The following is a 26,387-nucleotide window of genomic DNA, read 5'->3' on the forward strand; positions in this document are numbered from 1 at the left end:
TCTCTACCGTCCCCACCCAATACTATACCCTTGCCGACATGAAATTATGAGTTCTACATCACAAACACCACTCCAGCTCATACCCGATTGGTATTGTATGAAGCTGCTTCTCCCCAGAGAACATAGTTCCACTGCTCTATGGCCCAGTTTTTGCTTACTCTTCCACTTACAGATCTCCAGTCAGGACTTAGTGGTGTGATAGGGATGTTAAATGCTCCTTGCTATTCATTCCTGAAATGTCTTTCCATTCTTTATCCCACTCATTTTAGAGACACTTGGAGGCTAATATGAAGCATATTCCCTGAGGTATAGCACTGACGGGACTGAGTATTGTCCTCTCTGCCCTTGCTGGATCTGCTGCTCTCTGCAGAGTGTTTAGAATTCAATGTCTCCAACTGGCCCCTGTGATATTTCATTTCTGTGCTGACCTTTCGCTTTTTTTTCCACTGGATTTTATTGTTATTACTTAACCAGGGCTCTTAAAGGTGGGAGCTGTCACTTAACCTTTGCCCTATTGGACAATAGCTGTCAAAAGGTGCATGTGTGCACAGAGACGCACAAACATATCTACAGAGAGAGAGAGAGAGAGAGAGAGAGAGAGAGAGAGAGAGAGAGAGAAACAGCTAAAATATGACAGGACAATTGATTAGTTGATGCTACACTTTACAACACCTATACATTTTCCATTTGTTTCAGTATGTAAATTCACCCTTTCCCTTTCCTGCGTAACTAGCTCCAGCTTTGCACCAAACATCAGAACATTGCGTTTGATTCCGTTCAGCCACGAGAGCTGTAGTGAGGTCAGGTGCTGGCGTTGGATCATACGTTCTTAGTTCACAGACACCACTCCAACTCATTCCAAATGTATTGGATTTTTCTCTTTCACTCAAGAAATTGCAGTTCCACTACTTCACGTTCCAACAGTGAATTTGGGGGTCGGAGGAGGGGAGGTGGCTTCATAACCTTCTAGCCCACCTTTGGCAAGTCCATCTGAAATGTAGGAGCATCATGCAATATCATGCACACTCAGTGTGGTGGTCCCCTCATGGGTATATATAGGGTGGGCCATTTATATGGATACACCTTAATAAAATGGGAATGGTTGGAGGTATTAACGTCCTGTTTGTGGCACATTAGTATATGGGAGGGGGGAAACTTTTCAAGATGGGTGGTGACCATGGCGGCCATTTTTAAGTTGGCCATTTTGGATCCAACTTTTGTTTTTTCAATGGGAAGAGTGTGACACATCAAACTTATTTGGAATTGCACATTGCTTGGGTTTTATGTCACTTTATTCTTTCATGAGTTATTTACAAGTTTCTGACCACTTATAAAATGTGTTCAAAGTGCTGCCCATTGTGTTGGATTGTCAATGCAACCCTCTTCTCCCACTCTTCACACACTGATAGCAACACCGCAGGAGAAATTCATTATGTAGCAATTTTGCATATCCAGTGGCCTTGAGGTTTCCATTGATGAAGAATGGCCCCACTATCTTTGTACCCCATATACCACACCATACCATCAAGATGTGCAGTACCTGAAACTATGGATACCTGAAACCTGTTCTACATGTGTGTCCCTCTTTATGCACTGAAGCTGGCATGTTCCCTGAGTTTTTCCAGCAAGATGGTGCTGGAAGGTCTCCCGATCTGACCCCCTTAGACTTTTATCTTAAGGGTCATTTGAAGGCGATTGTCTATGCTGTGAAGATACGAGATGTGCAGCACCTGAAACTATGGATACTGGAAGCCTGTGCTAGCATTTCTCCTGCAGTGTTGCTATCAGTGTGTGAAGAGTGGGAGAAGAGGGTTGCATTGACAATCCAACACAACGGGCAGCACTTTGAACACATTTTATAAGTGGTCAGAAACTTGTACATAACTCATGAAATAATAAAATTACATTTAAACCAAGTACACCATTGTTTTTCTTGTGAAAAACCCAATACATTTGATGTGTCACATGACCCTCTTCCAATTGAAAAAAAACAAAAGTTGGATCCAAAATGGCCAACTTCAAAATGGCCGCCATGGTCACCACCCAACTTGAAAAGTTTCCCCCCTCCCATATACTAATGTGGCACAAACAGGAAGTTAATATCACCAACCATTCCCATTTTATTAAGGTGTATGCATATAAATGGCCCACCCTGTAGAATGCAACAAAAACAGTGTCTACACCCCATTTCATCTCCAGGACTTTGTTGTTTTATTTTACACAGTTCTTTAATGACAGATTACAAATAATGTACCTCTAACAAACTTTACTCAAAAAGTAAAGTTACTCAAAAAAGGAAGGTTCTTCAGTAAAGGTTCTGCTTAGAACCACAAGTTCTGTCTAGAACCAGATGCAGGGTGAAATGGTTCTTCACATTCATGGAGAATGTGGTGTGGTGTCTTAACTATAGAATCTTTTTTGTGATCCTTCTAATCATCCAACATCAGCACATGAGTCCCTTCAAATGCCCCCAGAATGTGGAAGTAGGAAAGCAGTGATCATTAGGGGCTTTAAGGGTAAAACTGCACCAACAGACCATGGGTTGCTGGATTCTTTCAGGAGTTCAGTGACAAAGCCTTACCACTTAAATTTCTTCCTCTCTCCCTCACTCTCGACACACAATATGCACAGGGGCTGTAGACAAGTCTGACATTTACATCCACCATCAGGTGCGGTGTCACCATTCTCCATCCACACACAAGTCTGCAGCCAAGATTAAAAAGAGGCCCTGTTGGGTTTTATATAGACATTCCTATATAGCTTATGCCCAGACATATGCTCCTTAATTTGTTTGCATGTAGCATTATGCCTGGGCCCACACTTGAGACATCCATAACCCTAGCTCAACTTTCATAGTTTTTACAGTCCTTCAGGCATGACTTTATAACGTTACATTTCACATCTGAGAGTCCGCATCCACCCCACAATACAGCATTCTAAGTCGTAACTATTGACCATGTTTCAGATTTACAGTTCACAACTGTGGCGGCTGTGAGTGCACTGGGAGAAGGTCGGAGAAGTAAAGATTGGATTTTGGACTCCCCGCACTACAGGAGAATCTTGGAAGATTGTTGTTTATGATCGCCCTAAAAAGCACGGAACTTTGTGCTAAAAAAAAAAAACTATCCTGGAATGCGGGCCACACAATAGCTACACTCTCATTAGCCCACTCTTTTATTATCATCAGGTCACACCAATAATCCTTTATCCCTGCCCCCCCCAACTCACTCAGATTATTTTAAACCTTATTTGAATGATGACAACCTTGAATGTTTCATATAAGGAGCTTCAAAATTCGGTACATACAAACATGCTCTTCTCTGCTCGTGTAACATTGGTATGTTGCAATTTTGCCATCACTAAGTGAGCTCTTCTCCACTGTATCAGTAAATCAATGCAAACTGTTAGGTCCCTGTAGAAGCCATGTCGTTATCTGTAGTGGCAAAATGTTGCAAAGCAGAAAAGAATGGCCACAGCTGCTCCTACAACAGGTCAGGGCTAAGGGGAGGTTTAAGACTGAATTATTCACACTAAGTGTGCATCCGAAATTCACAAAGGGCAAAACTTTTGTTAACATCGTATAAATCCAGAGAAATTGTCGTTTTAATTAAATATGTACACATTCACTTTGAGAACAGGCTGTTTATTGCACAAAGACCACCTTCCTTTCAATGTCAAGGCAAAATACTCATTAACTGCAATTGATTTATATCTGTTTGTTTATCAGCTTCAGAGAAATAATAATCACAATTGTCTCTGATTAAACATCACTTCTGAAGTTGATATTAAACACATGAAAACTGACCAGTACTAAAATTCATACAAATCGGAAAGCTCTTTATATCGTTCAGAATATTTCGATTTATTTAAACAGGGGAATTCAAACAGACACCAGTAAGGTCCAGTTGTTAAAATTTATTCCTAGCAACATTCTAAACCTGATTTGTGTGTTGCCTCATAGTGGCACTTCACACTGCTGCTTGTGAACAGTTCCACATTAATCAGATGTCAGGAATCGTGGGGCGGACTGACGGAGGCAGACGCACACGCTAAAACCCAGTAACTTTATTAACACAATATAAAGAAACTAAGACAGAGACTTGAGCAAAAACAAAACGAGGAAAAGCAGAAACAGATAGACTTGGGATTAAATGACGATGGAGAAACAAAACAACGACAGAGGGAAAGAAGCGAGGAATGGACGGGACAATACGAGGAACAGACAGACTGAAGGTAGCAAACGACCATTACAAAGGAAACAAAACAATACAAAGGTGAACACCAGAGACAGACAGACTGGGTAGCAACATAACCTGGGATACGAATCGAAGACAGACAGACTTGGAAACCATAAAGTGCAACAATACAAATGACCGACAAACAGGAAGTGACACAAGGGAACTAAAATACATCACACATACAAGACACACCTGGAACAGATAACGAGGAGGACGGATTACCAACGAGACTGACGAGGACGAGGGCGGAGACACGAACAATAACAAACAGAGCCATGTGCTAAGAGAGCACATGGCGGGGAAAACAGACACGACAGGACAAGGGCGTGACATCAGAAGCATGAACATAAACTGCTCCAAACACTCATCTGTAAAGGTTTAGTTGATTCATAGTTGACCAGGCAGAGTTTATCATCAGTTTAACTGGCTCAGTTCAGTGAAGCTATTACTCTGTTAAATATATTCAGTACAGCTGCGTCTGTTGTCCATTACCACTACAATCTCAGGGAGAAAAAAAAAAATTGTAAATATTATTAATTATACATGAGTTAAATATATTATTTAATTCATTTTTCAAACCATCTCTCAGTCCATGTCCTGACCACGGCCTCCCATTTTGTGGTCCTTTATCTATCTATAGCTAGGAAATGTTCCAAAAGTTACTGACAACTAGTGTTGACTCCACTATATAAAAATAATAAATAAATAAATAAATAAACTATTTTTTTAATAAGAAAGGTTTTGATAATGGAATACAGAATTAACACATTTCATTAGCAATATCAGACATTTAATCAACAATACAAAAGTCGCATTCTCAGCACTTTGCTGCTAAATTGATTGGAATTATATAAAGTTTTTACGTGCAATTTTGCTATTTGCTGTAATTTATTTATTTATTTATTGCCTGAACCATGAGCACATTTTGGCTCAGCATCCTTTTTTTTTAATGCATGGCCCAGTTAGTTGTGGCCATTTGTCTCCAGCATAAGCTTCACTTGGCTTCTCGTTGGCATCATTCTCGGGAGATATATCTCAGATTTATTCCATGTTTTGCCTCAGCGCTGCGTCCAGCCAGTATTGGGCTCCTCATAATCTGTCTAAGAGAGGAGGATTATACTGTGGAATCCTTGCCTAAGGAGAATGTCAATGGGGCTGTGGGATGAGCCGGGCATTTCTATACTGGATACTACACTGTTGAGCCATTTTTTTTTTGGGGAAGATATGATTTTTCGGGGGCTGTAATCGAGCCGGCGCTCACACAGGCATGTCAAATGCAATCATTCAAATGCCACCCAATATTGGCTCAAGTGCGGAGAACATATTTTGCAGTGCTGTAATGAACCGTAGCTTCTTTGATGAGATCTCTTATTGTGGACCAAAGCAGTCCACTGTACATGTCACTATAAATATCTAACGCATATTCCGCAGAGCCACCATCCAATCACCATAAAGGTAATGAGCCCAGGGGTCCAAGGATGATGACTACAGAGCCTGGACTGTGGAAGCTCCATTTGCATTACAAAAGCTCAGAACTGTCCATAAATCACAAACAAATTGGACTCATTTTTGGTAGCCAGTTTCTCTGTCGCTTGTTTATGATTGCTAAACTTAAGAGAAGCACTGACGTCTTTGAAGTGGAAACAAGGAACTTGGTAGAAAATCAGGACCTTGCTTTTGAGGGAGAAACCAGGGAGTGACCATTAGTTTTATTACATTACACTGCACAAATAGAGATGTTAGAGTTGCTTCAGACACCTACATGATTTTTCCAGTACTTCCTTCCTTACTTTGGAAGCCCTTTACTTTATGGAATGGTAATAAGTGGGTAATAATATGGTAGTAACAAGGTATGTATCATTACTCTAGTAATGATAAATACTTACAATAACTTACAGTAACTGAACTCTTGCAAATGGTTTTGTAATTAGGATTATAATGACAAAATCTATGCTTTGTTTCTCACCTGTTTGTAAATGTATGTAAATAGTCAGTTATAGTTTGAGATACACTGTTACTGCATCTAAATAGTTTTTACTGATCTGTGCTTTACCCGAGGAGAGAATCAAACCCTAGTCACAGTTTCTAATAGATATGTTCTTATAGCCAACTTTAGAGAATCCAGTGGCTTTATCTACTACACCAACCACTCAGTACAGCAATCACCCTCATTATTCTGAAGAACCAATGTTATGTTATTAGATGAAGGAAGAGAGTGCATATTTTATAGCTTTTATATTGTGAAGTTTCACTGTAATATCAGTGACTAAGTGAATGTGCATTTTACAGTAATACCACATTATTCCAACAGAATGACTGCACTGGGGTTTGGGCAATAGCTCCAATATTAAACAACAAGGTGCAGCGGCAATTACTGATTTATTCTTTAATAACCACTAAGAAACTGATATCCATGGGTAAATACAACTTATTACCATAATATTACAATAGTATTACACACTTAATACCAATCTGTAAAATAATGTGCTACCATTCGGTCATCGGTTTCATAACAAGACACTGGCTTTCAAAATAAGACACATTATCAAAGCCATTACCCTTCAGGTATGTTGTTATACAGTAATCCCTCGCTACTTCGCGGTTCATCTTTCGCGGGTTCGCTACTTCGCCGTTATTTTTCAAGGGGGCTTATGGCCGCTATATTGTGGATATTGAGGGAAAATCTAGGAAACACGTAAGTATTTCTTACGTACAGTACATGTATTCATGTCCACATCCGAGTGAAATTTACTTACGCTAAATCACAGCTTAGGAATGACTCTATTAAAGAAACTGGTGGGATATCACATGTAGTTCCAGCTGAAAAACATTATAGAATGACTGTTTAATGCAAAGGGTGGACAGTAACAGGGAGGGTTTTAAAAGTCCAAATACTTGTTAAATACATAAAAAAATACTTCGTGGAAATTTGCGGAGGGGTCACTGTATATAATTTAGAATCATTTCGAATCTGAACAGGTCCCAGAAATAGAATATTGTAGATTTTAACTACTATAGTTATTACTATAGTAACTACTAACTGCATTAATACATAAATATATGATGAAGATTACAAGTTTGAATGCTAATTCCTTGGCTTATCTTTAATATTAACACAGACATAACATATACTATTAACTTATTTACCTAAAAACAGCTGGGCAGTGCCTCAAAGGAAAAGAGCAGGGCAACACATTATGGCATTATTTTAGTCTTTCACTTAAAGCCTGTAAGAAACATGAGGATATTCAGCCTTAAGCCATCAAGGATGATTACTGATGATTATACCGACATACAATGTTGACAAATAGTGGGAACACGAGTACACATATTAGCTGAGATTCTCTAGGAGATGTTAAAAGATAGCAAGGTGACTCAGCCTTTTTTTTTTTTTTTTTTTTTTTTTTTTTTTGATGCTGTTGTTGTTGTCCGTTAAAAAAAGAAAAAAAAATTACTGAGAAAGAGGGAGATTTCTGCAGTATTCAGATTGAAAATTGAAAGTTATTCTAAGAAATGTATGATTGGTGCCCAGATCTGAAGCACTTGAAGGGCACAGAAGAATTGTCAGGGGGATAATTTGGTTGCCGGAGGTTTTTTGAGATCACGCTGAACAGGTGCTACCACATCTGGATAAGCCTGCTCTCACTGCTGCCCAAAGGATTACGGGTATTAGCCGTCTGGGAAAGCAGGGTTAGAAATGAAATGTTCAGTCGTGGAAAATGGGGCTGAAAAAAAAAAGAAAAAAGACATAAGTTGTGACTGCATGTCGGGTAAATGATAAGGCATATTTTGTTAGGACCACACTTCTAGGTCAAGTGTGTGTGTGTGTGTGTATAGGACACATGAGGCAAACTGCCCAGGCCTGCCTGTCACATCCTTCCCAACCAGAGGGGCAGGCTATAGGTGTTCTCTGTGACTCCCAGGTTTGAAATGCAGAAGCATCACCTGGATTCCAATCTGCAATCTCCTGGTGACAGGGCCAGCATTTAGACCACTGTGCCACTCAGGGTAATAAAAAGATAAGCCCCTTGCATGAAGAAGAGGAAATACTGGAGAAAGCAACTCCTAGAAACCAGGCAAGACCTGGTATACCACAAAAACCATCCCCATCCCATCAGCAGTATAAAGCTTTCATATTTTAGATGTCAGCGCATACTTGATATCCCAAACATTATACTGTTCATCCTTCCACTGTGAAAAGACATCTCAATAGCATGGGTCAGAAAGGATGTGGGGGCAGAAAAAACAAACAAAAACAAAAAATGGAGGTCCATTGAAACTTTAAGTACGTGTCTTATTTTGTTTTGTTTTTGTTTCATATGTTGTGAACGTGTGAAGAACCTCGATATAATGAAACAGTTCTACACCTTCATATTTCAGTATGACTCTATGAGAGAACTGTACAGTTCCAGGCAAGAAGGTGTAGAACTTTTCCATTATGCTGAGGTTCTTCACATTCACATCATATGATTACCATCAATTATTCAAAGAAGCATGTACTGAAAGTTTCCAGGGACCCCTTTTTTGGCAACCACAATTTGAGCCACATTGAACCACCTTAGCTTTCTTTGTTTCCCTCTCAAAATATTTAGGCCAACAAAAACAAAAATTGAATGCTGCCCCCACTACCCCTCCACTCCCCCCCCCCCCAACCTCACAACCCAGCGTACCTCACCTTTCTGAAAGCCTTGTGCTTTTCGCCTTCTTTTTCTCCGTAGGAAAGCATTGTTGGAGCTAATCTCTCCTAATGATGCAAATGTATGCTGCTAATTATTTCTCACACAATTACTACAGAGTCTAAAAACGCCCGACACATTGCCATGGGGATGGTGTTCGTGACAAAACGGAACGTGGGAAGGCGAAGCATAACGCATGGCAGGCCAGTTTTACCATTTGCCATTGGCCACGGCTAGCGGAGAATCAGCTCTGGCCTCAGTGCTAGCTGTAGGAATGGTAGTTTCTCCATTACCCTCACAGTCCATGGCAAGTCTAGGAGAGACTGGAGAGACTCTGGGAGATTAGAGGGTGTAATTTGCTCCATGTCTAATAGGAGCTGGTGGATTTGTGCGAGTTAAGGCTGAGGCTATGGGATCGGCTCCTGTTGTTTAATCCGGGAATGACACATTTTAGTCAGTGATTAGGCGTGTAGAGCCTGGCCCTCACTGATAGATGAGCTTTTTGTGTGGTACTTTATCCTCCTTCCTTTATACACTCTCGATTGTGTGCAGAAGTCTGGGCCACACTGTTCGGACACATGCATTCTGTGGCCATGACCTTTCTGACATCTGCTTCCATTAGACATGTCTTGTGTAATCAAGGTTATCAATAAGTCCCTGTTCCACTACAGTAACAGCTTCTGCTCTTCCAGGAAGACCAAACTACTCTATAAGTATCCAGCCAACAGTATCCTGGAGTCAGTCCTGGGCATTCCTAGACTACTTCTGGAGGAAACACACAGAGATTAGAGCATCAATTAGGTCACCAATCTCATCCACAAAGGACTGAAGTGGCTGCAGGTTTTCCATTTCAATTAAGCAGAAGCACACCTGATTCAACCAGATTAATCAACTAGTCTCATCTCTAAACAGTTATACAGGGTGTGCCCCAGTTTAGTTGGAATGAAAACCTGCAGACATACTGGAACTCTGTGGATTTGTTTGGTGACCCCTGACTTTGAGGGTCGCAGGCACAGCTGTACACCACTGCTTGCATCCAGTGAAAATAGTTTTAACACTATTAATCACTAATAGTTTAAATTATTTGAAAAGAAAATGGGTGTTATTCTGCTAAAAGAAATATAACAAACTAACATTAAATGTATTTGTATTAATTGCATCCATTTTTGGTGCACTTTCTTGAACTAAGCATCACTGTTCACAGAAAAATGTGCATCTTAATTGTGTCGATATTTAGTTCATAATTTGAACAGAGCAGCTGTCCTTTAACATTGTGTGAAAATATCATAAGGAATAGACCAATAGAAATGCTCCAGAATTTCTTGGAATTAAAATCCTTTTTACATTGACTTCCACTGAAAGTTCAGAAAGTTTCTTTCCTCTTTTATGAAGTCACTATTTTTGAGATGCCTGCTTTTCTTCAGACAGTGATGAAATTAAAAAAAAGAAGCAGTATAAATCTCCTCGGTTCTGCACCATTTGCCAAAACTGTATCAACATTTTTGACATATATTGAAAATGTGAGAAATTTGTAGTGTGAGAAACCTTCTGCAGTTCTTAATTTAAAATGAATTTGTCAGCAACTGAATAAATGAATATTTTTTAAGTATTAAATATCTTTAAAATGAATATTCTCATGAGAAGTTATGTTAGGTGGTTTGAATATTTATGATTGTACAATTGTCTGCTGTGTGCAGGAAGTACCAGCTTATTAGGTTTAGTGGTTTATGCTACTATTTTTTTTTTCATGTTATAACATAAATGTATAACCATATGTCCATTATTCCATGCAAGAAAACAAAGTAAACAAGCTCTGACTGAAAGCATTAACTGCTCAAGCATTTGGAAACTGCCAGTAGTAAATTTGCGTAGTGTGTCCAGTAGTTCTTCTTTGATTTTAGTGGGGCATTGCAACATTTTATTGGGGTATGTGTCCCAGTAAATTGGGTCTATTGACATCCCTGGTGAACATTGTGTTTTAAACCTCCAGGTGGACTGCTGTGTCTGATCCACTCATAGCAGTAGTAGAAACACCCCATCCCTGGGCTGTGGAGTAATGTAAGATTTTTGGAAGGAAACCATTGTTTTTGTTTCACATTCACAGAGATTGCATCAGTTAAAGAGTTTTCACTTTATGACCTCACTTTGGGGGCTCAGGTCCTGAGGAAGCCTTTATGGAGGTCCGTGGTGGGAGAACTTTTGCATTAGGAAGTATTTTCCTTGCAGAACTTTTTTTTTTTTTAGGTTGTGCTCTTAAGTCTGTGTTTGTTGTCTTATCTCATCATGCCTCTCTAAGCCTGAGTGTCCTGCAGTGATCCTCTGCCCAAGCTGGAGTGTGTGTGTATACTCATGTGTTTACCTTTATGGAGAGGTCTGGACTTAGGTTTGGCTCTTTCTCAGCAGTATATTTCTCACTCCAGTGCTCCTGCAGATGGCTTGTATCTTTAACAGCAACCCCCCCCCCCCCCCACACACACACACACACCTCTCTCTCTCTCTCATACACACACACAAGCATGAACACACACACACACACCGAGAGACACCCTGCAAGGCAAATCTCAGTTGCCCCTTCATTTTCAACACTCTTCCCCTGACCTGTTAGACTTTAAGAATATTTATGAACCACTTAATAGTTAAGCAGAGGCTCATTTGCATATATTTTGTATATGCTTAACATAGTAATGTTGGAATGATTAACACCTCTGACGTGCCACTGTCATTAATTATTGAAAACATTCAAATATTTGCACAATTAAAGGAAACACTGAGCAGTACATAAAAAAGACAAATGAAATGAATGCAGTCATGAAATTATTATATATTAGTACATTAATAATATAGTTGTGATCAATTATAGCAAATGTGTTAATGTACAACATTCCAAAATCTTCGCAAAACTGATTGTTTTTACTTAAAATGACTAAATAAATGAATACAAAAATCCTGTAAACATTTCTCCCAGATTTGTTTTGCTATTCAGTGAAATCTGTATAGACATTTTCCACACATCTAAATTCTGACTCAGAAGTTAGTTGCACTTTCTGCTTTTCACAGCCCAGGTAGAAATTTAGACTCAGGTCCATAATTGCATCCTACGCATCTCCACACCTCATGTTTCAGTGATTTGAAATTTTCTTCCTTGCTGTCTATGTAATTTCCTCTCAGTAACAGTTGTTTACACATCTTATCAGAACTGTAGCTTGGAGTTTTCTTCTCTCAGTGGATTTGCTGGAACATGCTTATGTTATATTTCAGTGTGAATGAGCACAAATGGATAGGAAGATGTATGTACATGCACTGGGGTTCATACCCAAACTGGACTTTTTAATGGAATACTTCCATGAATGCTCTCTAATAATTTTGTATAACTAGTTTATTATAACATAGAATAACTGATCTTAATCAAACTAAATGATTATGAATGTGTTTATATACATTTTTTGGTCTTTTATAATATTTTCTTTTTTTTTTCAGTAAAACGTGTGCTGCCTAATTTCAGTTTGTGACCAAAAGGCATTTTAATGACAGGTAAAATAATTAAATAAAATAAATCATCATTAAATTCCACAAGACTTGGAGCATTGACAGAGCGTCTGGGAGAGCTCTGAGAATATTATTATTATTCAGCAGCAGTGAGAATTATTTGTGCTGAATAATAATCACCAGTCTAACTTGGGGATTCATAATTAGCAAATTGAGTTGCCATTTTCCTTAGCAACCATGGTCTGCACCATTTGGCCATCACCGCCACAGCAAAGACAAATCACCAAGCCCTGGAGCTAAAGTCAGATGTTTTCAGATCTGACCTGAACCTATGCAGCTAAGGGTTTGATGTGACAGTCAAAGGAGAGGTAAAAGGAAGGGTGTCCATGCTCAGCAGGACCCCTTTATTCACAAGGCAGTGCCCTTGTTCATTGCCTGCTCCATTTGTGGCTTCATAATCATGTGTATGAATCACATTCGCTCAATGTAGAGTGCTTATGTTTATGCATATAAATCAGACATGTAATGGATTAAAGGTAAATGAAGCCGAATCAACCACACAGTGTTAAGCCTGGAATTACAAGATTGTTTAAATCAAATTACTGCTAGAGAAATGGTTCATATTCTGTATTTCATTAAATGAAAATGATGTATTCAGTTTGCACAATGTATCAAACTATTTATTTTTATTTACACATTTGAATTTGAAGAAGGAAATGTTACACAAACAAATGTTACCCATATAGTGGTAGTGCACTTGAAGATGTGTATCTTCTTGCAATATCAAGTTTGAGGTACTGGAAGTACTCAGCTTTTCCATTCATGACAGATTCCTTATATCTGGGGAAAATCTGTGTTCAAATTACATAGTAAACTGTTCTGTAGCAAAAGAAAAAAAAAAGAAAACAGTATATATACAGTACTGTGCAGAAATCTTAGGAACATACACACACATATATATATATATATATATATATATATATATATATATATATATATATATATATATATATATATTATACATTTTTTCTATAAAGTAGTAGGTAAGTGTGAATTTGAAGAGCAATGTTTTGTTCAGATTCTCTTTGATTGCATGAATTTGTTAAATCAAAAGCACACGTTATTTAAAATAAGTATTTATTAACCGGTAAAATTAGGTATTGGATGATAACCTCAAATAATATGGCCTCCACAAGGACAGATTTGGAAAAAGTTAAACCGACAAATTCACACAGAGTATCACACTCAGTGGAATAGTGTTATTTGATTTGATTCTAATGTTGGGTGTTATTTGTTTGTTGTTTAGCAAATAAACACTTACTGCTCAGAGTAATAGCTTTTTAAATCTCATTATCTCTGATGTCTAACATTTTGCACAGTAAAGTATATATAAAATAGATATACATTTGTTTGTTTGGACAGTGAACAAATATAGTTCCTTTGTTATATTCTTAATTGTATTTATTTATTATTGTTACATTACTTTTTACACAAATCCATTTATTCAATTAGCATGACATCAGAAACAAACAAAAAAAAAACTAAAAATAAACAAATAAAATCACATTATGTTGTTGTAAGGTATGATGTGGACAGAGGATTAAATTAAAGTGGATTAAGAGTTCTTTCTTTACAACAACATTTTCACTTTTTATTTTCACTTTTTATTTTCACTTTTCTTTCTTTTCCTAGATGGATGAACATGAATAATCAAAAAAAAAAAAAAAAAAAAGAAAAAAGAAAAAAAAAACAGTGGAAACATGATCTGTGGTCTATCATGAGTCTATGAGTTTTTTTTTCCTTCTTTTAAAAGAAGAGGAAAAAGATGGTCTGGTCCTGTGGTGGAGCATGGGGACCTTGCATATATTCCTTTTTTCCAGGGAAGTCCATGGTTATTTCAGCGAGAAAATGTCTGGACATGCTACAAGTGTGACTTGGTAGTCACAGATTTTGAGCTTGACTGGTGTGTGCCAGTCAGTCTTTTCTTAGACAAGTATGGGCAAATGTGTTGCTTGCAAAACTGCAATAATTTAGTATCCCCATGTCCCAAAGGATTCAGCAGTGTAAATGAAAGGAAAGGTGATGTAACAATGTGGCAAACAAGCCACAAACCACGTTCAGAGTGTGATGTAGGAATCTGCTTATATTTTATTATATTTATTGTAAATTTATATAAAAATCAAGTTGATCAGTGACATTTTTGTTAGTTAAATAAAACTTCAAGAGAACATTTTCAATTTTTTTAATGCATTGGACAGAATGTGGTTTTTGTTGTTGTTTTTTGAAAATTGGGTTAATGATTCTGCATGAGTTATATGTATTACTGTATAACTTACAATTATTCTGAACAAACTTTATTTTGCATGGTATATGTAACGGAACTATGTATGACCTAGATTTTGCAGAAAAACTGAAGTTCAAAAAAATAAACCAACAATAAAACCCAATGTCTCTTGTTTAAATAGCTCGGAGTGTGTGTGCACGCTAGAGAAAAGTATGAAAGAAAGGGAATGGCCTTTGGAGAATTGCTACAGGCTGCAAACTGCACACAAATCGAGGAGATTTACAGCACTGTACATAAATGCATCAGGAATTTATGGCTAACTTAATTAGACAGCATAAAACTGAATTATAGTAATGGTCAGGGACACTGGAACAATAGTGCATGGTTGTTCATTTCCATAATTCTATAAACTGCTCTCACTTTCACTCCCTCTCTCTGCTGTTATTTACTACATCTGCATTGTACAAGTTGCGTACAGCTCTACTATGTGCCCTTATTTTATTTGCTGCTACATTCACCTTTTCCCCTCTGTATCCTCCATATTGTTTCCCCGAGGTCAACTAAAATGGCTGCTTTGATTACTTTAATAGATTGTAATTATTATTTTGTCACATTAGCAGTTAATCTAGCTGCTAAATCTAATGGCTCATTCAGCAGGTGTATAAACTGTATTACTGTTTAATTAATCTAATATAAAAGCCATTTATAGCATGTTATCTCTATCATCTGGTTGAAGCAAATGGATTCTGCTGGTGCTAAGGCACAAACTCAGGTGGGCTACAAATGTCCACATCTGTCTGCTTATATCCACAAATTAGCAAACGCACAGGTAATTGAATCCAATGCTATCAAAAGTATTACAACAAACAAGCTCAAGTGTGACTCGGATGTCTCTCTCAGTTTGTTTGGCCATTGGCAAAGCTGGGTTTTAATCAAATGAAGGCTCTTGATAGTCACCTCTGAGCAAGCTGCGAACGCGTCCTCCTGTTACTAATTGGAGCCACAAGTCAAGCTAATTCCACCATCTGCCAGACTAATGTAGACACACTGCATTTTCCAGGGCCGTTCCAAAGCACCATGGCTCAAAGCTGTGATGTCCTAAATGCTAAATGGCTTTCTTAATAATGTACATATGCCACTGTTTGGTGGCGAGGTCACAGAGTGCCTTCAAGCATCAAGTGGAAGTTATCAGGTGCTAATGCTAAACAAACAAACAAAAACACATAAAAAAACAAACACAAACAAGGAATGGTCAATTTTCCAACATTTTGCATTTTCCAGCATCATTCCCAAACACTCCGGTTCCAATCAGTGATGTCCTACATGTTAAACAGCTTCATTAATAATGTAGATATGCCATGGACAGGTAACAAGATCAGTGAGTGCTTTTAATGAAGTGACCATAAATTAGCATTATGCTGATAAAGTGAAGAAAACACAAAACAAATAAGGGAGCATCACTAAAGATTTTGTACCAATAAAAACCAAATGTCCATCGGACATTATGCATTTTCTAGGGCCGTTCCCAAACATTGTCCTAAATGCTAAAATACTTCCTTAATAATGTACATATGACAGTGTTTTTTTTTTGTTTTGTTTTGTTTTGTTTTGTTTTTTTGTTTTTTTGTGGGGTCACTAAGGGCCTTCAATCAACAAGTGGGAATTAGCATTATGCTAATGTTGCAAAAAGCATCAGTTATTTTAGACATTTTTCAAATTCTATATCCATTCCCAAACACTATATTCCTAAACTGGGATGCCTTAAATGCTAAATGGCTATCGTTATAATCCACATATTCCACAATCTGGCCACCACATGCTTTCAGTCAAACAACTGTAAATTAGAATTATGCTAATTCAGCAAGGAAAGCTCAATCAAACATAAGACCATAGCTAAATATTGTGTGCCAATGAAACAATTAAAGATCCATAAAAAGGGCATAAATATCACAGTTCAAAGTGGTGATGGCCTTAATGTTAAATGTGTTCCTTAAAAATGCACCATGAGCCACCCATCAAAAGATTGGAAATTAGCATTTTGCTAATAAAGTAAAGAAAGCCCAGTCAAACCAGCAAGCACAGCAAATTTAAATATCAAGGGCCATTTTTTCCATTTTTGCATATTCCAGGGCCATCCCTAAACACCACAGTTCAAACCCGTGACGTCCTAAATGGCTCTCTAACTAAAATACATATGTAACTGCTTGGTGGTTTCCCAAGATGTGGAATACTTCTTGAGAATTCAACAAGAACATGCTTGCTTACATGTTGTAGACTGAATAAGGCGATTTATGTACATGAAGAAAGGAAAACCCAACCCATCAGGAAAACACTGCTAAGAAATTGTACCAAAAGGTCCAGCACTAAAGTATAGGTCCATTTTTCAGTGGTATATCTAATGTTATTAATAGCAGGGGTTAGCCTGCCTGGCACAGGGATGAATCCATGAATCTTTAAACCTTTCAAAGCTGGCCCTGACTGTCAGATGGTGTCGATAGTGCTTGAGGAATGCCGTTTTGCAGTGGGCTGCCAAAAAACCCTGAACATTTGACTCTCTACATTCAACTATCTCAAGTCACTCTGTCAGACGCATCTTTGAGAAATGTTGCCAGATGAGCACCCACTGTCATTTCCAAAAGAATAAAGTGGGTCTGGCATCATAGAGGCCTAGCTTTTCTGAAAGAAGGGGGGAGGAGAGGTCCACATATGAACGCTAAAGCTCAGCAGATGTTTCTTTTGTGCTCACCTCTTTTTCTGAATACAAATCCACCAGTGTTCATACGTGACTGTCAACTTGATTCTCAAGACCACTGAGGTTTTTTTTTTCTTCCCTGTAACTTAGCAGTGCATTCCAAGCCCTCGTTAAATTAAAATACAGGTCTAGGCTGCATCTATATTGTAATCCTGAAGAAATTAACCATGGAGGTTTCAGCATTGACCTACCTCTAAAAGTGGTAAATGGTACTGTTGGTAAATGGTACTAAAATGGTACTGTCCTGTAACTCTCCAGTATTACCTATAGGGAAAGGTTAATGCAGAAACATTTCTCTCCCTGAAACAAGTCCCTTAGGAAGAAATGCATTCGGCTAAAAGGAGATATGACACATTTCTGGCTCTGTTAAATATGATACAGCATCAAAACTTGGAAGGCACCAAGTCTTGGATGAGTTCTTGGTTCTTGTCAACAGTTTAGTAGCAGATATCAATGAGTGCAGATCTGAGCAGAGTGTGAATCTATACTGAGACCTCCATTTAAAGTCAAGAGCAGCCTCAAGAGGAATATAAGGTAACCGGGAATGGACAAACATCTGAGAAAATGTCCAAGACACCCAGAAATGTCCTTTGTCTCTCCCTCGGACCTCATTGTCTAAGGCAGACTGTCTCATTCGGGGTGCATTTTGGTTTCGACAGGGGTGCCTGTATATGTTTTGACATTGCAGACAAAAACTAAAACTACTAACGTTTTATGGGAATGCAACTACAGCGCTTCAAGATTAAAATCGTAATGGCCGTAACGACATGGCCAGAAATAAAACTACAGCTGGGCCTGTATAATCTCCACAGCATCTACAACCATTGCTGTAGGTAAAAGTAGGTGTCCAATTCCATTTGTTGATGGTGGGGTGCTTTGGACAGCTTGTAAAATTAACAGTGGCTGAGTGGCCCAGACCCACCTGTGGTCATGGCCCTGAACGAGAAACTTCAGAAAATAGTCAAGAAATAAAGCACTTTATTTACAATACTTTCAAAATAATATGTAGAATATTTAGAAAAAAACAATTCGGACCATTTTTCTCAGCATTTAGTCCGTATTTTCCACTGGAGGTTTCTTGTGTGTGGTTGACAGAGTGGGAGAGGAAGTTCTTGCTGTGAATGAGTGTTAAGTTATTCAAGAAAATAAATCCACCTGATTTGCTGTTGTGTACATTTTATTTCATTTGTAAAAATTAACAGCTAACTCCAGCTCCTGGCACCCGTGTGCATGATGTGTGTGTGCGCGCATGTTTTGCCATTTGCAGATGGCTGCAGTTTAATATATTTTAGTTTGTGGTGACTTAATATTTCATATTTTTAAGAGGTGCCTTGATTGAAAAAAAAAGGTTGAGAATCACTGGTCTAGGGGATATTACAGATGTATTCAGGCAATCTCCTATGGATGGAACTGAGGGAAAGTTCTACCTGATTCTACCGTTTTCTTAATGAGTTTTTATGCAAATGCACTTTGCATAGATTTCCCTTATAAATGCATTATTTAAATTCACTCTTTTCACTCTCTATGTCCCTCTGCAGCCATTAGCAGGACTGCCTTAGCCTCTCTGTTGGCAGCCCCCTAATGTTGGCATTGGGTCTTTGCCCCCTGACTGGTGATTTATCGACACAAGCAGGGAAGCTATGAAGCCCACATTGTGACAGCTCGGAGCTTTTAAAATTGAGCACGTCATTGGCTGATGAATTGCTGCAGGTTGGGCTCACCCAGTGGCGCAATACGTCAACGTCGCTGCTTATGAGGGACTCCCACGGTCCAGGAGCATCAGCTGAGACAGGGGATAGATGAGCTCCGGCCTCGCAGTCTCACATGCTCATCTTGGACTGATTACATTAAGCCAGACGTGGGACTGATTAAACAAACAAGTTTTGAAAGGCCTTAAATAGTGGCGGGCTTGCTATACCGCCGTCCGCTCATCTGAGCTCGCTTGATGTTTTCCTTAACCAAAAAAAAAAGGTCTTTCCTAAGCAAATGCGCTGTCAAATTTGTCCAACCTGTCATTTCCAGTTTCAAGGGTATTTAATTTAACAGGGGCACATATATCAACATTACCTGGTCCCAAAGCTTTATCTGTTCCCCGTCACTTCCCTTTGGCAAGTACAAGCCTGGCACAATGCTCATATTGCCTTGGAAACCACATTAATTTCAAGCAGCAACTCCAACGAAAGTTAGCCGCTAATCTATCTGAAATTTCCAGGTGAACACCTGTTTTCTAGCCCGGGGGTGATAGATACACCTCTGGTGGAACCACACTCGAGCCGCACAAGTCATCAATAACAGTCTAGATCCTGTGATTAACTAGGCCAGAGCTTGACTGGGTCTCGGACTCCTCGCTGGATGACTAAAATTACAGCACACGCAGAGTCCCAGCGGGAGACGGATCAACGGTAGCATCAATCAGTGTAATAGGAAAAAAACGAACAGGCCTCAGTCATTAATTGTGCCTGGGCAAGCGGAAACACAATTAGAGCAGTGGAAATTAGGTCTCGCGTGCCACCACTTGGAAGGGTCAAGCAAGCTTCCGTAAGTCACCTGACCTTATGTAAAACATTGTGGAGACGTTAACGGAAAACAGGCTTGAACTAGCTACTCATTAACTTTGCATGTGTTCATTCTTTTTTTTTTTTTTTTTAAGTTCATATCAGGGTATATTCTCATTTTTCACAACAATTATCTTCAACAGGGTAATTTTTATGCAAGTTGTGATAACAGGATGAAGAATTTAGGTTTCAGCAGTGGGGAATTCTCATCTTGTTGGGAATTTCCCAATGATTAAGACTTCTGGAGATTATCTGAAAGTCTTATGATTCAAATTAATCACAGAGTGGGTGAAAAGTGTTTGTATTTTTACAAGGCAACAATTAGTTTACATTAGCATTAACTTAATTAGAGTGGTTCAGTAGCATTTCCGGTAGTGCTGCCGCCACACAGCTCCAGAAATTTGAGGTCCTGGGTTCAACCCCTGCCTCAGCTCACTGTCTAAACTGATTTTGGATTGCTATCCCTGTTTCTGCATGGAGCGCTAGTTTCCTCCTGCAATCCAAAATTAAAATCACATGTTAATATGGGAACTGGCTGTTGAAACTCCCGCTTCAAAAAAAGTTTCCTGAGAGCGACAAGTGTCTTAAGAGTTTAATTGCCTCAGCGTCTTCCATAAAGCTCTTCATATGCTCTCGTTTTATTATTACACCACGAATGCAAAGGTTCAGTTCACGCTCTGTCTACTCAATTAAGTCTCAGCAACACCATATTTACATGAGATATCACAGTTTGTCTGTCGCATCAAGCAAGCGAGTATAATTCGCTAATTAGCCTAATTGGCAACTGTGCAGACATCCTTATATAGAGTCAGGGGAACTGCCCAAGGGATAGGCAGAGGCAGAAGGCCTTCCATCTCATCCATTAGGAGTCCCAAGGGAGGGTTCCCACAGATCCGAGTCCAAATCACTGCACTGGGATGGTGTTCTTGTCACTTAGAGTGTTCACTTGGCTTGCATATATTTACTGTTGGAACTCTTACTGTTGGACAGACAGTTAGGTTTATGCAAGAGTTATTCCTGACCACACAATATATATATATATACATATATACATATACATATATATATATATATATATATATACATATATATATATATATATATATATACATATATATATATATATATATATATATATATATACACACTAATATACTAATTATAATGTACTAATAACCACGTTCTCAAGCACAACAGTCACAAAATCCAAAAGCCAAGCATTAACTAAGTAGGTCTAAAGCTCTATCAAATATTTTGTAATGAGACAGAGTGGTGTTTGTGATCCAGAACCAAATCATCGGACATTGGTAGTTAACCTCAAACCTCTGGTAGCTGAAGGCCATCAAATCCTTACAGAAAACGTTCCAACATCTAGTCCACAAGCTTCCCAGTAGTGCAGAGGCATGTGAACATTTGGTCATAGAGTTTGTTACACAGCATGATGTTTTCTTATGCCATACCTGTATCATCCTGCAGACCACTGGTTGCTAAGTAACACCATAGCTTTGCCTTGCCAACCCATTGTATAAAAGCAATGGCATGCTTGAACTTGCGTGTTTATCTCAAATAACAGCACAGTTGGGAAATCTACAATGACCATGATGCTGTGATAATGCACCCCTTACCTCCGTTGCTTATTAATGCCCCTGCGTCAGTGCTGAGCTTTACAAATGAGTAAAAGTTTGTGTACAACTGTTTATCCAGAATTAAGCGTGTTAATAGGGAGTATACACCCCTTTTACAGCGGTAACAGATTCTACTCTCACGAGAAGGCTTTAGACTCTGTGTTGGAACATTGCTCTGAGGATTTTAAAGGGCATTCAGCTAAAAGAGCTTTAAAGTTAGTTACTGATGTTCGATGCTAACTTATGGACCACAAAGCCATTCTAACGTGTCCCAAAGATATTGAATGGTGCTTCATTACTCCAGGGGCATGACAAATTTCTCCTGCTCCACAGCCCAATCCTCAGGGGTTTCAAACCCATATTGCTAAGGAAAAGCTCTGGCATTAAGAATGGTTACATTGAGCTCATGTGCAGCTGCTTGGGTGAACAATGGATCCATTTATATCAAAGTCAAACATTTGTTCTTCAAAATAAAAGTCTTAGTTGCTCAACAAGCTTGAATTAAATTGAAGGACTCTGACCTATATATAGACTCATCTCAAAACAGGAAATAAAAAATACAAAAGTGCTGCCGGAGTTTTTAAACAGGGTCCACTCACTGTCCACTCTACAAGTCCACCGTGTAGATGATAAGTCTGAGATAATAGTCCATCTGTCGTGGCACAGTTTGTGTTGGTCATCCTCTGGTCCTCCATCAGAGGTCACAGGACGCTGGTGGCTGGATATTGTTGGTTGGTGGACTATTATCAGCCTATAGAAGTTACATTGAGGGGGTTTAAACACTCCAGCAGCACTGCTGTGTCTGTTCCACTTTTACCAGCGCAACACCAGCGTATCACACCACCACATCGTCAATGTCACTGCATCTCTCAGAATGATCCACCATCCAAATCATACCTGCTCTGTGGTGGTCCTGTGTGGGTCCAGACTATTGAAGAACAGGGTGAAAGGAGGCAACAACATGTGAAGTGTTGGCCCAACAGATTGCCCACAATCTGTAACTGTAGATCTGTAAAGTGCACTTATATGGTCATTGGTGCTGAGAGAATGAACAATACACATAGGATAGTAGTGTGTGCAATGTTTTTTCTTGGGAAATACTTTAAAAATGGAACTACATTCAAGTATGGAAGGCAATTTCCATATTTTTGTGTATTTGCACTTTTAAAAAAATCATACAGTCTTTTAGTAAGTTATTCTAATGAGAAGATTCTCATTATTATGAGTTACTAACTGTAATATTATCTTTGAATAATGACTTTTAGAAACTTTTTTTTCCATTCTCTTCATAAAAAAGGGGACGATTCTCAAAATTCAGATTTACTTCCAATCAGTGTCAGTTAAGCTGGGGTTACACAACACAATCTGCAGCGTGGTATTAACCCCAATTTCCAGTTGGACTGTTTCTGTGCTAGTTGGCTCTAGACTGCACCCACTAGTGCAGTGAGTGAGGGGCTCCAACCCCAGTGTGTAGAGACTGTGTTGACCAAATCTTGTATGTAGTTCAGGAGTTTGGGGTCAACAGTGTGTTATCCCCAGTCTCCAACAAAAAAAAAGAGTAAAAACAAACAAAGTTGTGTAGTAATACACCCAGTCTGTTTATAATCTGTCCCGACATTAAAAGTCAAGTACTATACCCAAGGCTTAAGTAATTTCTCCAGTGATTCCTTTTCACATTATGAAAGTCATTAAACTGACCATTAGTGGCCTGATTGTGTTTACAATTCTGCACTAGACCAATTAAATATTACATTAATAAACTCATTAAATTAAAAATATAAATAAATAAAAATTTTAAACACACATCTCATGTGAGCTGTATAAAATATACAAAACAATGCCTAATCAATGTAATAAATATTTTGTAGATATGTTTTTGGTGCTGAGACCCACATTGCTTATTTAAATGTATTATCATTATAATGTTTTCTCATCATTATGAATTTAAATCATATAATAATGAAGAAATAGCTTGTGTCCTTGTTTTATTTCTGTAATTCACAAAATTAAGCATCAATCAATATAGCGCACACAGCACTATATCATCAGAGGGTAATACATTTGCATATCAGAAATCTTAATTTAGCATTTCATGCTGTAGACAGGCTACGTGTTCACTTATCAGACTCATCCACAAGCATGGACGCTCAACATTAAAGAAGCTGGCTTGTTTTCAGCACTCATAGAAAAAAAAAAAAACAGCCATGCAAAGCAGCACTTATATTACTGTGTATAAACTTCATTTCTTCCAGAGACAATTTCAAAATGGCAAATGTCCCATCTGGGCAAACCGCAGATCTGTTCGTTTCCTGGAGCGGCCGGATTTTAATGGCGGTGCGTTTATTAAGTCTGTACAACTTGACTGAAGGGTTTATGCTTTATGGTTTGAGCCAGGGCTTCTTATAGCGTCTCGGCCCATTGGCTCAGGCTCACTGTAGCTGTAATGAAAACTAAATCACAGCAGCTAATTGGGTTCAGTCAGAGAAAACTCAGCGAACTGAGGACAAAACCATCAGCCCATTGCTTTGGGTGAAAGGAGAGCAAATTTTCAACACGTGGTTCTTAGCAATGGCTAATTTCTGTCTTTTCTTGTTGTCTCCCTCTCTTCCTCTCAGCTGTACAGTTCTTTTGATTTTGGACGGAAGTGGCAGCTTGTTCACGAGCGTGTGACCCCCAACCGCTTCTACTGGTATGTGCCACTACACACATCACAGCGTAATGCATTCATACTCTAAAACACAAGTCATACTAACAGTTGGATGGGTTGGTTTGTTGTTTAATAATTTGCAACACTAATGTGAAGAGAAAGACACTAGATCACATCTGGTCAATACCACTACTGTAGAAAGACTGTCCTTCAGTCATATCCAAGTGAACCACAAGGTGAGAATGTCCACATCCAGTAAACTCCAATACTGTGGTGAGTGTGAGTGGTGAGTTAAGGTTACTTCTGTTACAGTGGTAAGTCGGCTTGTGGCAAGTCATCTCAGCTACCATGGACAGCTCTCATACTGCAGTGAGACATGTAACATTATAAAGTCCTGAATATATTCAAATAGTGAAAGGGGAATTATCTATTATAAAAATCTAAAAACAATTAATATATTTTAATATATTCTTATTAAATAGTAACATTGTCATATTGCCATTATTGTTATACATAGTTAATCGAACATGCAAATTAGCTTGTTGTGTAAGGAACAGAAACCTGTGACAGTTGTTTTCCAGGTTTATAACATGTCTTTATAACTTTTTAACCGAGTGCGCTGAATTTATGAATATGTTAATTTTTTGTAACCAGTGTTATCCATTTGCTGTTAACAGAGAAGTGATCTCCTACAAAACTGCATAAATTTCACTTGCTGTGTCTAATTTTAACACTGTTTTTTAGCAGTTAACAAATAAAAAATTATCAGAAGAAAACAAACAGCAAAAACCAAAAAAACAAAAACAACTCGCACCAAATGCACTGAACCAGTAAATAAAAACATTACAAAACTTGTAGCGACAGCTGACAGAAAATAAAGCTTTGAGTGGACAATGGACCAAATGGGCAAAACACTCTGAGCAATTGAGCAAAACTGTGATCCACAATTTGCAGCTAGATCAAAACAAGAGGACACTTCTGTTATCAACTCACTCGCTTCATTCTGCTGATGTTTGTGCATGACTTCACTCAACTGCTGGAACCACATGCCTTGATTTCCCCGTCCAGAGAGAATGAGTCATAGACACACACACAACATGTAGAGAGTGGTTGAGAGAAAAGGTGGACGATAGATGAAAATAGAGACATAAACAAAGAAAGAGGACAAACAACAACCAAGATAATAAGGGATAAAAGGGGAAAGAAACAAAGAAAGAAAATGTAAAGACGAACAAATACATAGAAAGGCAGAGACCATACAGGGAGAGACAGAGACAGAGAGAGAGAGAGAGAGAGAGAGAGAGAGAGAGAGAGAAAAGAGAGAAAGAGAGAGAGAGAGAGAGAGAGAGAGAAAAGAGAGAAAGAGAGAGAGAGAGAGAGAGAGAGAAGTAGAGTGTAAATACATCAGCGTGTGAAGTGGAATGTGGAATAAGGTGGGCTGTATTTTCTTGTTCGCTCTGGTCACTCGGCCCCTCGGGTGTTTTACCCCTGCAAGAAATGCGCCGTCATCACAAACGTGGGACAGCAATCACTTACAAAGCCACAGCAATATACGGCACCAGTCAAAAGTTCAGGCATAACCTCCTCCTTAGACACCATCAAGCTTATTGTGTTGATGTATTAGAGCCAGTGAACTGTGTAGCTCTTCTAATGAGGGACTTCAGCTACTTTACTGTGGGCACATATTGTACAGCTGCGATCACCCCCACTGAGAAACATGACACTGAGCTCGAGTCAGAGATCATCACGCCCAGTGCCAAGTGTTGCCAAGAAGTCTGACTGTGATCCAGAATTAACCAAAATCAGTACACAATGTCACTAATGTTTTAGTGGCTGAATTCCATTAAATCCTCACAGCAATGTTTTGAGGTCTACTGTAAAGCCAACCAAGCCCAAATACTGACCTTTGTTCCCTTGCTTCCTTCTGCACTTTTAAGGGCTCAGGATTTCTATAATGTTTGCAGCATGCCTGTGTCTCAATTAGCTCTCTTTAAAAGCCATTACAGTACATTTGACTTTAGATCAAACTTGCAACAATGGGTGTTCATAAACAGTGGGCTTTATAGTGTTTATTGGCTGGCTGATAAGATCTGCCAACACTGAGATCAGTTTCATTGGCTTTGT

General features: G+C 38.7%; 1 protein-coding gene across 1 annotated transcript in view; it reads left to right on the forward strand.

Annotated features, from left to right (window-relative positions):
* Positions 1-26,387, forward strand: part of sorcs3a (sortilin related VPS10 domain containing receptor 3a) — a 309,782-nt gene that overhangs the window by 206,307 nt on the left and 77,088 nt on the right. The window contains exon 5 of the mRNA XM_066658235.1: positions 24,232-24,305. Within this exon, the coding sequence (XP_066514332.1) occupies positions 24,232-24,305 (74 nt within the window). The remainder of the gene's footprint in view (positions 1-24,231; positions 24,306-26,387) is intronic.

Source organism: Hoplias malabaricus, chromosome 2 (genome assembly GCF_029633855.1).
Source record: "Hoplias malabaricus isolate fHopMal1 chromosome 2, fHopMal1.hap1, whole genome shotgun sequence".
In the NCBI taxonomy this organism is placed as follows: Eukaryota; Metazoa; Chordata; class Actinopteri; order Characiformes; family Erythrinidae; genus Hoplias; species Hoplias malabaricus.